Genomic DNA, 14435 nt, shown 5'->3' on the forward strand with positions numbered 1-14435 from the left:
GCAACAAGAATTGATAATTTAAATGCTACTAAATTGACTAACAAATTCAGTTTATGTCCCATTTGTCTCAGATGCTGCTAGGACATCAGTTTAAGAAATTTTATTTTTCAAACTCCACATTAAATGCCATTTATTTCACCTGCTCTCTCCCTCTGGATGACTGCATACTCACAGTTTCAGGCTGTATCTCCACTTTAGGATTTTTGACTGACATTTTCTTAAGAATATGCCTCCCAGCTGTCTGCATTATCACCATGTAATTTAGGCCAGACTCTTCAGAGAGCAGACATCTTATGTCTTCATAAATTGCAGTCACATACCAATAACATTAGACTAAAACTGTCCCAACTTTAATTAAAATAACGTAGCTATCCCGAGGTCGTGATTATGCAGCATGCACACAATAATCACTCTGAGCACTGCCCTTCTGCACTGGGATTTGAATGGTGATGCTGATTGGGACACATTATTTCTCCAGAAATAGTTGCAAAGAGCAAGACTGATGGAAAGAAATGCAACTTTCTGTTAGCAGTTTGTGCTGAAAGGTCAGTACCACACAGAGAGTTCTGTGCATTTTCAGCATGAACCAGTTTCCCTGAAATTGCACGGTACAATACCTTCAGAAGTATCACCATGCTGCAGCTACAGCTTGGTGGTAACCCTAATCACTACAATAAATAACCTGATATAATATTAGGTATTTTAAACAGCTTAAATGAAGCCTGACTACCTAAGTAGGCTTCCAGGACATGTCAGTACTGGCCCTAAGGAAGAGCTCTCAGTGCAATCCCCTTTGCTGCACAACTCCTTTGTACAATATCACAGGAACATCCCATTTGTTCCACACAGGAACACAACCCATCCTGTATTTCATTTCACTTTCCATTTCCAAAGGCCAGCAAAAGGCAGCACAGCCTGCACAGCTGCTGTGGTAGAGCAGAGTCATTCACCCTGCAACACCTGCTAAGCATATCATTGAGCTAAAAGGTAAATATTTTAGTTGCAGATGGAATTAGGGCATATTACTTCTCAGGGTATATATGTAGTGATGTCTGGGTAACAGAGTTGAAGGCAGCTGCATAAAACCACACTGAACTGAAAAGCTGTATCATCAGTATGCCACAAACATTTTAACTGATTATCACATTTATTTCTTGGCTTTCTCCAGCATTCCTCATGAAAAAAGAAAAAAAATTTGTTAAAAATTACTTTTGTTATAAAAATTAGCATTTCTGTTTCTTCTTTCCAACATTTATGGCAGAGCTAATGGAAAGCAGTTAATTATTTAAAACAAATTGTGCCAGAGGATTAGTACTGTTGTTTAACACATTTCAGGGAAGGCAAATCCAAAACCTGTAGCCACACTCAAAACCTTTAATACATAAGGGGAAGAAAAAAAAAGAAAAGAATTTTAGAAGAAATCCACAATTACAATGCCACAGACAAAGAATCCATATCATCACTACGCAGAATGCACAAATGAACCAAATGCATTAGGGATACAAAGACAAACAAACCAAAGTGAAAACATTCAAGCTGAAAGTTAATGCAATAAGCCAGCAACCTGGAGACAAAGCTTTAACTTCCTCAAGGCTTCAGTTATACTGATGCATTTGAAGACTGCAGAGGTTTTTTGCTTTTGTTTAGATGATAAGGGATGGGCTCTTGGGAAAATTCTAATTCATCTAAGAAATATCAAATCTGAATGAAGAAAAAAAATCTGGGATGAAACTACATTTTAGAACCATTGAAAAGTACCTGAAATGGTTGCTGCTGGGATGAAAAAGCAGCAGAAACATTTGGAGGAAGCTGGGTTGCTATAGCGACAGGAGTACCAGTCTGCCCATCCTTTCCTGTCACAACCTTTACCTGAGAGAAATATTTTGGGAAAAAAAAAAGAAGGGAGAATCATTTTCTTTTTAGAAGTTTTTCTTTTTTTAAAATGTTCAACACACTCCTTTGGTACTGATGGCACCTCAGTGAAGAGGGGATAATAACTAAACCACCACCAGTACAGCTTGTTTTGAGCACAGCCCATTTTTAGAGTTCTGTCTTACTTTTAATAGCAGAACAGAGCACAGCCTTGACTGTTTATTGTGACTCTTTATTGTGACTTCTGTCACTGGAAACGTTTTCTTAAATCCAGTTAACATAAAAGTGTGCTTTAAACTGAATGATTGCTGCTGCTAACAGACAACAAATTAGCATGACAGACAGTTTGAACGTAAGAGAGCTTCAACATTTATTTAAGCAATGAGCACAGCCACCATTCACTCTCCCCTCCAATTCCCAAAGAAATCAACCTTCCAGGCAGGGGATGAAGCGCGTTGCTTTAGCAGAAAGTGATAGAGGGGAGGGGGAAATAAAACAGAACACAACAACAAAATACAAAGAAAGAACATACTCAAAAGGTGTCTTAATCTTTCAGAAGGATTCATCACTTGAAAACACGTAAAGACTTCTGCTGTTGCACTTGGCAAAATTCTCCAGCAGTTACAGGGACAAGAAGCTTCCACAAACAAAACAGGATCCACCACGAGAAGGCAGCGAAGTACAGCAAATTCTCAACCCAAAACACCACGGGGTAGAGACTGAACTCATTTAAAGTGTACAGCACGACTGACTTGAAGGAACCTGTACCATTTACACCCACTAAAGATCCCTCAAATGTGCAGATGGTAGTTAAAAATACCTGGTTATTTCAGCTGACAAACACGCAACCCAACAAGAACACCTAAACAATTTGACAAAACACAAACCAGGTGAAAAAAAAATACTGAATATCCATTGTCAATAAATTACAATAACAGGCTAGCTTTTATGTTACTATATAAAGTAATGATTCCTTCAAAATTGTCTGTAACTGTCACACACAGAAATATATTCTACCTAATTAAGAAGCTTATACAACAAAGTGCTGAACAAATTAAACTTCAGCCATTATTCTGTTAAAATTTCCCACTAATTCCAACTGAAGGTATCATTGCTAATGATTCATACCTAAGAGTCATTAAATTTGAGAGAAGGCACTCATTTCCAGAGGGTATTCAAAGCAACACAAGGTTCTTTACATAATAGTGGTTATTCTACAAACTGGCAGCTACATAATTCACAAATTTTAGAAGATATTTATGAGTGCCAAGTGGTGCAGGGGCATCGGTTCTATCTACCCTGCTGCAACCACTTGCCAAGTTGGCTTGTGCACCAGACCAGTGCTCCAGCACCCACAGATGGGTACAAAAGTGCAGGAAAAGCTGCACAGCACCTGTTTATGGCAAGCTTCTTTCAAATTCTTTGCCATCAATAAGCAGTGAATTCAAGTCAGTAAGTTAAACCTTTGCATAAGTAACAAAGTGAACTTGTCAATGTCCAGTCTGTAAGTGCTGGTTGTTAATTCTTTAAACAGCAGCTCACACACAGAGCTCCAGTGCACCCTCAATAATGCAATACATCACTGTGGACCCTCACACATGTTCTCCCTCACTAATTAGATTAATTCACATTTTTTGTTGGCTGCAGCAACATTGAACTTCAGTAACATCTATGATTAGAACTCACATGAGTCAGGTTAACCTGTTGTAATGCTTTTGCTAATTCTTTTTTGGTTTGTCCAAGTCTAGCTAAGTGAAATTCAAACTACAATTCCTAGTCATAACCATTCTAAGAGCCTAAAACCATTTCTACACTTCTACCATCTTTATTTGTGCGCAGCTAGGACAGTTAAAGCTCCCTCTCTATGCTTTTACTTTCAATCCAAAAATCTAAGAGCACACTCAAACCAATCCAAATCACACTACCCAGCAGAACTGCACTCTTTCAGGCCAACTATTTCATGAAAAACTGCCATACTTCACCAAGCAAAAATGATTTTTCATGTCCTGCCCCATTCTTTAATACTTCACAACCCCAGTGCTACAACTTCATCTATGATTTTATTCCAACAAAGTTTCTTACCTCATCATTGATGACCTCAGATTGTTCTTCCTCTTCTTCCTCCTCCAGATCCAAGTCATTTTGCCTCAGGTATGCTTGCAGAGGAACACAATGCTTCTTCTTAAAAGCTAAAAAGTCCATCATATTCCCTTGAAGATGTTGCAGGAAAAACAGTTCAATCAAACACTCCTTAAAAGTTTCCTTAAGAATTTCCATCTGCTTGTGGTGATGATCCAAACATAGCTTTCTCATTTGAGCAGTTTCTTGGTTGGCAGGAGGAATCTCCTCCAACTTTTTGGGCTGTTTTTTCACTGCTGTGCTAGCTGTAGGAGTGAGAGGAAGACTCGACAGCCCCTGTGGCACAGTGGCCCGTGAAGGACTCGTGGGAGGAGGAGGTGATGTCATCCCAAACGCGCTCGGTCCTCCAACTCCTGCTATCAATCCACCAGAAGTCCTGTCAAATCCAATGGGTCTACTCAGCTGCTGCCCTTGAAGCACTTGCTGCTGCTGCTGCATTAGCTGCCCCTGGATAATATTGCTGATTTGGGGTGGCAAGCTGGTCGTCGTGATGTGGCCCGGGCTGGTCAAAGATTGCATGTTTGCCCCGCTGGCCACGGGGCTCTGAGGGCCGAGGTGGTGGATGGTGCCCCCGGACTGCGAGTGCGGCTGCGAGAGCCGGCGCTCCCTCACGGTGCCGGGCGGGCCGGACGATGGCAGCTGCACTTGGGCAGCAGCTCCTTGAGCAATCTGCGCTATCCCCGGTCCTTCCTGGTACACGAAGTGGCCGCCGTTGGAAGGGCTCAGGCTGATCTGCCTCACCAGCACGCTGGCATCCACAAAGCCTCTGGTGGGGCTCTGGCTGCACATGCCCAGGCCGGGCCCGGGGGTGCCCGCGCGGACGTTGGGCAGCGCCTGCACCGGCACCGGGTTGGGCTGGGTGGGGCTCTGCGACTGCACCTGCTGGGGCAGCGGAGAGGTGACCTGGATGTACGAGGGGGAGCCATGCTCGAAGCGCCTCTGCTGGGGGCTGAACTGAAAGCTGGGGGACGTCGGGTTTGGCAGCGGCAGCGGGGTGAGCGTGATCTGCTGGTTGCCCGAGGCCACCGGGCCCACGTTCTGCAGGGTGATGTTCACGTTCTGCCCGGCCACGGGGCTCCGGCTCATGATGAACTGCTGGATCTGGTAACTGGGCGACTGCGGCGCCGAGGGGCTCGCGGAGGGAGCGAAGGAGGCAGCGGGGGACTGGGGTAGATTTGCCTGTTGTTCTTCTCCCTCGCTGCCCGTGAAGGACCTGGATCTCTGCAGCTGGCGCTGGGCATTCTGAGGGCCATTGCCATGGTGCATTCTCACTGATCTAAGGTTTTACAGTGTAGTCTAAAGAAATACACAAAAACAGACATTCAGGGAATGTAAAAACTCTTCTGCAACTGAAACTATATAGTTACAACAACAAAGATTAGTCACAGTAAGAACTCTGATACCCTGGTTTTGCAGTTACTTAAAATGTTTCAAATTATCCAAAAGCCTCAGCACAACCAAATCTCACTTAAATTCCTCATGAATTTCTCTAGCTAATACTACTATTGAAGAGTCTTACAAATGTTGTGTTCCCCTTAGCTAGGCAGAATGACTTCAAATAATAATAAAAAGAAAAAGAACGAACAGGACTTTTTCTCTTGCTGTGGAACTTCGAGAAACAATAGTCTCCAGCATCAAAGGCATCTACTCTTTTTTCATCTTCATTATTACCAATGTTTCAGTGTTTTAAACTCTTAATGCGAAGTTATCGTAAATTTAATTGCTAAAATGTATAGTCCATTGTTTCAACAGCAACTAAAACTAAGAAAATGGACGGACTATTCAACTTTATTGTTCTAGCTACTGAAGGCCAAGTCATCTAAATGTATGTAAAACTACTGTACTTGATCCTTAACTTTGCTTTTTTGTCCTTCAGAACACAACAAGAGATGAAAATTAACCAAATCTGCATTTCATTTCAAATGCTGTTTATTGGGCCAAGCTACCCAGAAATACCAAAATGTCTGTAACTGAAATACAAAACCAGAACAAACAAAAATTCCAATGACTTGCACTGACAAGTAGATTCAGGGCTGGGAGTCACACAGAAATAGCAGCAAGAAAAAATGAAACCTGATGGGTTTGTTTTTTCCCTTGGAAAATCTCTCTCCTCTTTTGAAAGCAACACTTTCACTTTTAGCATTTCAGGCCAAACACACACACAAACATGCTGCCACTCCTTTGTGTTCCTAACTCCAAGTCGGTCGCAGGCGGCAACAGGCAGCAGCACCCCGGCACGGCAGCGCTGCTGGGATGCAGCCGGCGGCTCTCCCGCCGCCCAGGCACGGAGCACATCACAGCCAGCGCTGCCCTGCCCTGCGCTGCCTGCAGCCATCCGCCCAAGCCCTGCGGATGGAGATTCCCTTCCTTGCCCCGGGAGAGAGGCGGCTGTCCGGGAAGGTGGAGCAAAGCAGCGCTGTCACACGCGTGCCAGCAGCGACGGGGGACCGAGAGCCCGGGACCTCCCGTGCCGGGGGTACCGCGGAGCGCAGCGGGCACAGCGGCTCCTCCGGCCGCGTTCCGCCTCTCCCGCACCGGGGCTCGACTGCCCCGCACCGGGGCTCATCCCGGCGAGTCTCGATAGTCCCGCACCGGAGCTCATCCCGCCGGGTCTCGATAGCCCCGCACAGGGATTCACCCGGCGGGTCTCGGCTTTCCGCACCGGGTCTCGGCTCTCCCACTCTCCGGAGCTCCAACCTGAGCGAGCGAGCTCCGTAGAGCGGGAAGAGGAAAAAGCTGCACTCCTTACAGGCCGCTTTTCTAAAAGATTTAACAATAATGCAATTCTTCGAGGTATTGTGGTTATTTCACAGCGCCCATACCAAATAATCAAGATTCAAACGATACCACCAGCAACAAGGTCTTATTATTTTAATTAGCCGCACCTCACTAACACTTATGGCCCCAGTGAAAACACTTAATTAATTACAGGCCGATAAGGGAGGTCCCGAAGCACAGATCGCCTTTTGTGTGCGAGCAGCGCGGCGGGCCCGCCCGGCCGGGGGCGAAGCCCGGCCCCGCCGCCGCTCCACGGGAGCTCCCCCCGCCCGGGGCTCCTCCGCCGGGGCCGCGCTCCCCCGGCCCGGCCCGGCCCTGCCCGCCCCGCGTCCCCCGCCCCGCGCCGGGCGGGCCCGTCCCTCCGCGGCCTCCCCCGGTGCGGCGGCGGGGCCGGCGGGGGCCGTTCGGGGCGGAGCGGGGCGCGCAGCCGGGCCCGGGCGGGCCCCGCGGGCCGCACTTACCGCGGGCGCCGCGGGTTCCATTCGCTGCGGGCAGGAAGCGCGGGCGGGGGCGCCGCTACCAGCGCCGGCAGGAGACAAACCGCGTCCCGCCGCGCCTGCGCCGCCACCCGCGGGCCGCTCCGCGCCTGCGCCAGCCCCGCGCCTGCGCGCTCCGCGGAGCTGGCCCTGTCGCGATAGGAGCGGGCTCGGCGACAGCGCGGATAAATGATATTTATTGTAGCACCGAGCAAAGGGCAGTCTCTGTCCGCGCACGGAGCGGGGCTGTCGCTACCCTTCAATACACGGGGTGAAAAGCCCCACTTGAAGCTGGCGGGGCTTGACTCCCCAGGGCAGGAGAGGCTGGGAGCGGGCGGAGCGGGGCCGGCCGGGGAACAACGGAGATGGAGCGGCTGCAGCATCTCCGACGGGAAAAGGCTGAGGGAGCCGGCGCTGTTCAACCTCGAGCTGAGAGGGAACCCCGTCCATCCCCGTCTGTCAGGGTGTGCAGGGAGCGCGGAGCACCGGCTCTCCTCGGTGGTGACAGGACAAGAGACAGCGCGCACTCACTGATGCCCGGGAGGGTCCACCCGGACATGAGGAAGGACTTGGGTACATCAGATGGAGCCGCACTTCAGGCTTTTCTTTACATCAGCACAAGCACAGATTTGATTCTTGGACAGTAAACACTACTTAAGGCTAAAGATTATCACAGAGCCTTTGATAAGAAAAGATCCCCGTGAAATACATTCGTGTTTAAGAGAAAACAAATTCACCAATCAGGCCACCAGTGATTTACTGTTAAATTTGAGAAAAATACTGACAGTAGAAGTAAACTTAGAGAAATCTATTTGAGAAACTTAATTTCTAGTAATCATCAACTCAAAGTGATTTATTCTTCTGAATATTTGAATACACTCAGAATTCTGGTGGTTTGCACAGGCTTGTCTAACACAAAGAGGCTGACCATCTACATTCTGGAATAAATACAAAGTGAAGGCTTAGGTACCAAAAATACCTAATCAAAAGTGCCCTGTCTCCAAATTCATAGTTATCAATAGTCTTGACTGAAGACAATTCATATCCTACCACTTAAAAGTTAAAATAAACAGCTCCCCTCCCTTATTTTTAACATACTGGTAGTGCAAAATGATACATCCAAGGTCATATTATCATAACATTGGGGAAATTCATATTCCTAAGTGTATGGAAATGTAATAAATATAACCTATATTAGTCATACTGTTAGGAAAAGGTATTTACTAGCATTTGTTTGTATACCAAAAATCTAGTTATGTTTTTGCTTAGTCAAAACTCCCATAGTACTCTAACAGCAATAAGGAATTAAAAGGGAAAAAAAAATCAACAAAAAGGACCCCAAAACCCCCCAAGTCCTCACAATGCAAAGCGAGTTTCAACTTAAACTCTCCTTTCCCTCTGGACCTGCAATGGTTTTTATGTAACAATTTTGGTGTTGCTTTGGGGAGTGATAAACATTGTTGCAAGAGTTAACCGCACCACTGATAGGATCCAAGACCTTTAAGAAAAAATGCAAAAATTCTTTAGTCATCCCAAAATCAAGTTTAGAAAAGTCAGATTACAGATGTATTTGACACATTTTGCTGCAGATGTTGCTTTTGATTGATTAAAACAATGTCAATAAAAGGGTAACATTATCATTGGAACAAGCAAATCTTTATTACAATGTATCAATATCAATATTGTCAATATTTATTAGATATTGTTACCTTCTGATTTTCTATATGAGCTGACAGTTCAGGATTTCTACTCAATTTAACTGTGAACACACATCACTGGTTCCCAATCAAGCCTAGAAATAAAGAAACCACTACCTTTTCAAAATTCTGTCTCAGATCTAGTAAAACACTTATTTTTTTATGTATCATCAAATAACTGCTCACATTCTTAATGTTACAGTACCTGGGATAAAAAGTCTGTTGAACAATCCCCTCCCTGAGCAGCCAGTTGTTGAATCATGTTTAATACTCTTTTTCAACAGCCTCTCTTCAATAGAATTATATGCAAACCTGTAAAACAAAGAACCCATTACATCCCTTGTGCTCTCAGCACATCCTTCCAAGGCAAGAAACACTTGAGAGAAGCTTTGAAATCCATCTTAGACCTACACACACAGCATCTCATCACTGCATCTGAAACTCAGTGATAATCAAGAATGGCATTTTTTGTTTATCAAGGTGAAAACACCCACATTTATTTTGGCTGTCCCAACACACAAGTCCAGATGGTTTGTTAGATGAAAGTGGGAAGGAAAGACAGGAACAGGAGCAGCAGTGTGGGAAGGACAGGATTTTCATTTTCCCCCTAGTCTGAAGGGAAGGGCTATGATAAAATCTTTGAAGGCACCTTGCAAGATCAAGTTACTTAAACTACAAGGGTGACCTCAACCAAAAATCCTAGTTTCTTCCCAAATAATCTTCTCTTTACTTTTGATTTCAAAAACACTGATTTCTTAGCATGAAACTCACCTGTATGTGTGGGGATCTCTGCCTGTTGCACTGTTGTCACACCATGCCATCTCTGTGTCCATCAGTGTCACAGAAGACAAGAGGAATCACATTTATGTGACTGACACCTGTGCAGGGAGTGGGGGAAGACAGGACAGCACAGAAGGATCACTTGTCTTGGTTGAAGCTTTTTATGAATTCCTAGAATGGGGAAACAAGCAACTTAATTACAAATTGACATTAATATAGGATAAATCTCTATACAAACTTTTTTTAACAGAGTGAGAAGATTGGAAAAATTGCTTTCTTATTACTTCCCCAACCTACATTAAGTGTGCAAATGTTTCAAGTTATCTGACTGCCATATTACAGATCTACACAGCTCATGTTTAATCTGTCTATCATTAAAACTATTAATTTATGGTGCAGTCAGCCATATAAAACCTAAAGATCTATTACAAGTAATCACATCATGGCCTATGACTAAGCCCACCTGACTGAGTTGTTATTCTTGCACATACTCCATCATTTTTCTTGTCTGTGACTAAATCAAATCCTTTCTGTTGTGCTGCCTTGTGTTGCTTTAAGGCAAAGTATTCTTTTATGTTTTATACTGCATCTAACAGAAAGCATAATGATGTAATTTGGAATAAAAAATAAGAAAAAACTTCAATATATTGGTAATGTTTGCTCAAATTGTAGGCCCCAGAGGACACAGAGAATCTTACTGGGGAGGGAAAGGAGCATACTTTCAATTTCTCCTCAGGCAATGCCAGGGCACTCTACAAAATAAAAGCCCCTGGAGTAAGGCTGAGGAACTGCAAACATAAAAACACCAACTACACTTAAAGTACTAACAATGTAAATAGCTACAGATAATGAAAGCAAAAGCAAATTAATCAAATGGCTATTGTGCAAAAAACCATCTGCATTTGAAGCACAAATTGCTCATAAAGGTAGGATAACTAGTGGCATACTCCTTGGCAACACCCTAGATGCCTCATCAAATGACATACTTCATATACAATTACATATTTGAGTTACAGCTACATACATAATTTGCTTCAATAAATAAGGAAATTATGTAAATGAATCTTGCAAATGTCTTAGACTTCCCTTTAGCATTCTCCCTCCCACCATGAGCATCAACTCACTGTGAGCTTGAGGAAGAGATCCTTTTACCAGATAATGCCAGCTGTGAGCACCACTCTCACTCTCACTGTCATGGGGAAATGGAAATTCAGGGAAAGCTCCAGGATGCTGAGCATTGCAATCATCTGTGTCAAAATCAGCACCTGCTGTCCCTTCTGCTTTCAACTGCCAAAGCAGGGCAGCCAGAGCTCCCAGCTTGCCTGGTTATGAGTGAGAACCTGAGGGTTCTGCAGGTGACACTCACAATCAGAAACAGCCCCTGCACACAGGTGTGAGCAGTGGTGGGTGTTCAATACCTGAATCACCAATACCCAAATCACCAATACCTGAATCACCAATACCTGAATCAATCACAAATACCCGAATCATCAACACCTGAATCACCAACACCTGAATCACCAACACCTGAATCACCAACACCTGAATGATCAATACCTGAATCACCAACACCTGAATGATCAACACCTGAATCACCAATACCCGAATCACCAACACCTGAATGATCAATACCTGAATCACCAATACCTGAATCACCAATACCCGAATCACCAATACCTGAATGATCAATACCTGAATCACCAATACCTGAATCAATCACCAATACCCAAATCACCAATACCCAAATCACCAATACCCGAATCAATCACCAATACCCAAATCACCAATACCTGAATCAATCACCAATACCTGAATCAATCACCAATACCTGAATCGCCAATACCTGAATCACCAATACCTGCACCACCTCTGCTCCTCCACACTGAACTGCAGGGGTTGCATTCCATGGGTCCATATGTAAGGAGGATTTGCTCCATACAAACAAGGAGGAGCAACAGCTACAGCTGGGAACACACACAGGTCTCTATAAAAGAAATCAAAACTTTGTTATATTAATTTTTAACTCCTTGGGCTATTAGCTACTCCAAACCAGTAATATTTTCAAAGAAGCACAAAGCACCTGGCTAAAGGTAATAGAAAGTAAATCAGGACATGTAGTTATAAGTTGACATCAAGTAAGTGAAAAAAAAAAACTGAAGAAGAAATTACCACTATCCATAAAGTTACCAAGAGAAGCTTACTACAACTCCTACTTCTTTTTTCTTTTTTTTTTTGTCAGCATCAACACAACAAGTACAAGATATGTCAAAATAAAGCAGAATTGTTATATAACTAATAACAGTTGCCATGGAACTATGGAGAGTTTCATATCCTAGAATGATCCAAAATTATACATCTGAGATGCAAATAGGTGCAGCATAGAGGAATGCAGCCTGCAAAAAGGATAAAACAAGGCAGCCTATTTTGCATTTAGCATTTTACAGTTTTTCACATAAATACTCTGATCTGGAGGGTAACACACCCATGAAATCTGTGCAAAGACTGCACATGGACTTGTATAAATTACCTGGTGGTGGTGGTAATAATAATAATAATAATAATAATAATAATAATAATAATAATAATAACAATAACAATCCTTCGGGGCAATCTGCTGCTGTTCCAGTGTCAGAATGAGTTCCTGCAATGGATGCTTTCAGCCTCTGAGGTGCTAGAGCATGGAAGGCAATTTGCAAAGCAAGCCCAGCACCACTTATAAATCCTGGCAGAACAATGCTGAGAGATTTTTCTTTCCCTGATCCAAGGGCAAGTTTCCAACAGGTCCCTGCCATACAGGGGGGTTCTGGAACAATGATGCTCATTCCAGAAGTATATTTTGTCCAGGTATTCCTTCAGTTGTCACTTTCTTCTGGAATACCCTTTAAATTCAAGATTCCTCTCTGAAACTATTGTGACCACACAAAGCTTATGCAAAAAACAAACTTGAAAATAAGGATAATTTAGCTCATGCAAGAGTTCTATGAATGGAGAATAGAGCAGGAGAAAAGCTGACACTTGTGATACATGGACAAATGTTAGCTTTGGTATTGCAATGAAAAATAAATCTGCTTTTCTAGTTTATGCCTACTGGCAAAAATATTATTTTTAGTCAGTAATCTGAGCTGAAAGAGGTACCCAGCTGAAGAGCATATGGCAGGAGGGATTCTGCTTCTCTCAACACACAGAAGAAACACACTGTACTGTAAAATTCAAGTACACCAAATGCTCTGGTCTCTGAAGGATTACATGGAAGGGGCATGACAGAACTCCAATATTCCTTAGCCATCTTTGGAGTCTGGAGACAGCAAGAGAGCTCCCCCACAAATGCTAATTAGGGTCAAACATCTTAATGGAGCAGAGCTTTAACTATGGGTATGGTTTCAAAAGCACTGCAGTTCTAAGAGCTGATTTCACAATAACTGGTTTGTGTATGCTGTTTCCAGGAAAGCAAAGTTGTCTAACCAGAGAAAGAATGAGTTCTTCTTCTGTTTTACATACATACTTCAGCTGTCCCTTCCAAGTCCTTACCTTCATTAACTGCCAATGCTATCCTCTGGCACAGCAGCCTCAGAACATGAGGGACACCCTCCTTGTCACCTGCCACAGCCACATGTCACACAGGCTGTCTTGGGCTTCACTGACCATTGTCATACCAGGCTAATTTATTGTAAGATTTAACTCTACATTGCTCTACAGCAAAATTACATTTGCTCCAAGACTCAAAACTGAACCCTCCTAACTTTCTTCTGAGGGAAGACTCAGATACACAACTCAAATAAGCTCAAAATTTAACTGAGCATTTTTTTTCTCCCTCTGTCCTTCCCTCCCTCTCTCCCCCCTCCAGAAAAAATCCTTAAGTGTTTTGCAAGCACATCTGAAAATTAACTAGAAGGAGAAGATTTAATTATTCTGCTTAGGAGACTACTCCAGAAGTAATTTTCAGTGTTTGATCAAAACCACAAGTTACTTAAACTCTTGAGTGTGGCCAGAAAGATCAAAACTGAGCTTTCATAAATGAAAAGAACTATTAAGCAGTAAGAAGCACTCTGCTTTCCCTCAGAAGACTTTAAAGGCATGAAGTCTTTAGCAGTGATCAGTTTGGAAACAAAAGATAAAAAAATAAACAAATAATTCTGAGTGAACCCTCTCAGCCCTCACAAATATTACTCTTTTTCATCTGTTACTTTAAAAAAAATCAATAAAAAATAAATCAATCATTTGAACACTCCATACCTGTTTGGCTGGAGCTTCACTGTCTCAAGTCTGGGTGCTGAAGGGGAGCAGCAGATCTCTTCCATAAACCTTCCAGTTACCTTCAGTTTTGGCAGCATTTGTGCTTCATAGCAAGTGATTTGGTTTTCCATCCCAATCACATCAAATAGAGACCAGTCTGTGTGCTTAAATTACAGTAAAAGAAAAAAAAACCACAAAGTAAAGAAATATTTTACTACTATTCAGCTGCAGCTTTAAAAAATAATAGTATATAATAGCACAGAATCTGAGAATGATGAAAAAGCTCCCAGCTGATGGCAGAATTAAAGTGGAACTGAAGAGCCACGTGTCATGTGACACTGCAGAGCAGCTGCTGTTACTTTAAAAGGTTCCAAGAGCCCACACCATGGAAATAGAGCGTTGTGCTCATGTTACCACGAGTCACAAACAGGGCAGCACCCTCTAATGACAAGCTCTGCAG

General features: G+C 43.5%; 2 protein-coding genes, 1 long non-coding RNA gene and 1 other non-coding gene across 25 annotated transcripts in view; 1 reads left to right on the top strand and 3 right to left on the bottom strand.

The window, feature by feature from the left end:
* Positions 1-7333, bottom strand: part of EP400 (E1A binding protein p400) — a 45872-nt gene extending 38539 nt beyond the window's left edge. For 13 of the 14 annotated variants that reach the window (XM_054288569.1, XM_054288564.1, XM_054288568.1 and 10 more), the window contains exons 1-2: positions 7251-7333; positions 3955-5307 (exon numbers count right to left, since the gene is read on the bottom strand). In XM_054288569.1, coding sequence (XP_054144544.1) covers positions 3955-5277 — 1323 coding nt within the window. In that variant the 5' untranslated portion in view covers positions 5278-5307; positions 7251-7333. Of the gene's footprint in view, positions 1-3954; positions 5308-6896; positions 6935-7250 lie in introns of those variants that run through there. The other variant, XM_054288558.1, reaches the window with a different exon arrangement.
* On the top strand, positions 6265-7540 carry LOC128945328 (basic proline-rich protein-like). Its single transcript, XM_054289053.1, has 2 exons — positions 6265-6725; positions 6943-7540. Exons 1-2 carry the CDS (start codon positions 6265-6267, stop codon positions 7538-7540), a joined length of 1059 nt encoding a protein of 352 aa, XP_054145028.1.
* Positions 7541-7784: 244 nt separating this feature from the next.
* Positions 7785-14171, bottom strand: LOC128945298 (uncharacterized). Of its 9 annotated transcripts, none has more exons than XR_008483858.1 (6): positions 13976-14171; positions 11571-11726; positions 11225-11359; positions 9734-11160; positions 8975-9274; positions 7785-7870 (listed from the first exon to the last, which is right to left on the bottom strand). It is a non-coding gene; the product is annotated as an uncharacterized LOC128945298 (long non-coding RNA). The 9 variants fall into 9 exon arrangements; XR_008483860.1 differs by lacking the exon at positions 13976-14171 and having other exon boundaries at positions 9734-9913; positions 10895-11160; positions 11571-12161; XR_008483859.1 differs by lacking the exon at positions 13976-14171 and having other exon boundaries at positions 9734-9913; positions 10206-11160; positions 11571-12161.
* Positions 10395-10531, bottom strand: LOC128945376 (small nucleolar RNA SNORA49). Its single transcript, XR_008483871.1, has one exon. It is a non-coding gene; the product is annotated as a small nucleolar RNA SNORA49 (small nucleolar RNA).
* Positions 14172-14435: the final 264 nt, after the last annotated feature.

This window comes from Melozone crissalis, unplaced genomic scaffold, assembly GCF_028551555.1.
Source record: "Melozone crissalis strain CALT ecotype California unplaced genomic scaffold, PUWL_Pcris_2 ptg000063l_1, whole genome shotgun sequence".
Lineage (NCBI taxonomy): Eukaryota > Metazoa > Chordata > Aves > Passeriformes > Passerellidae > Melozone > Melozone crissalis.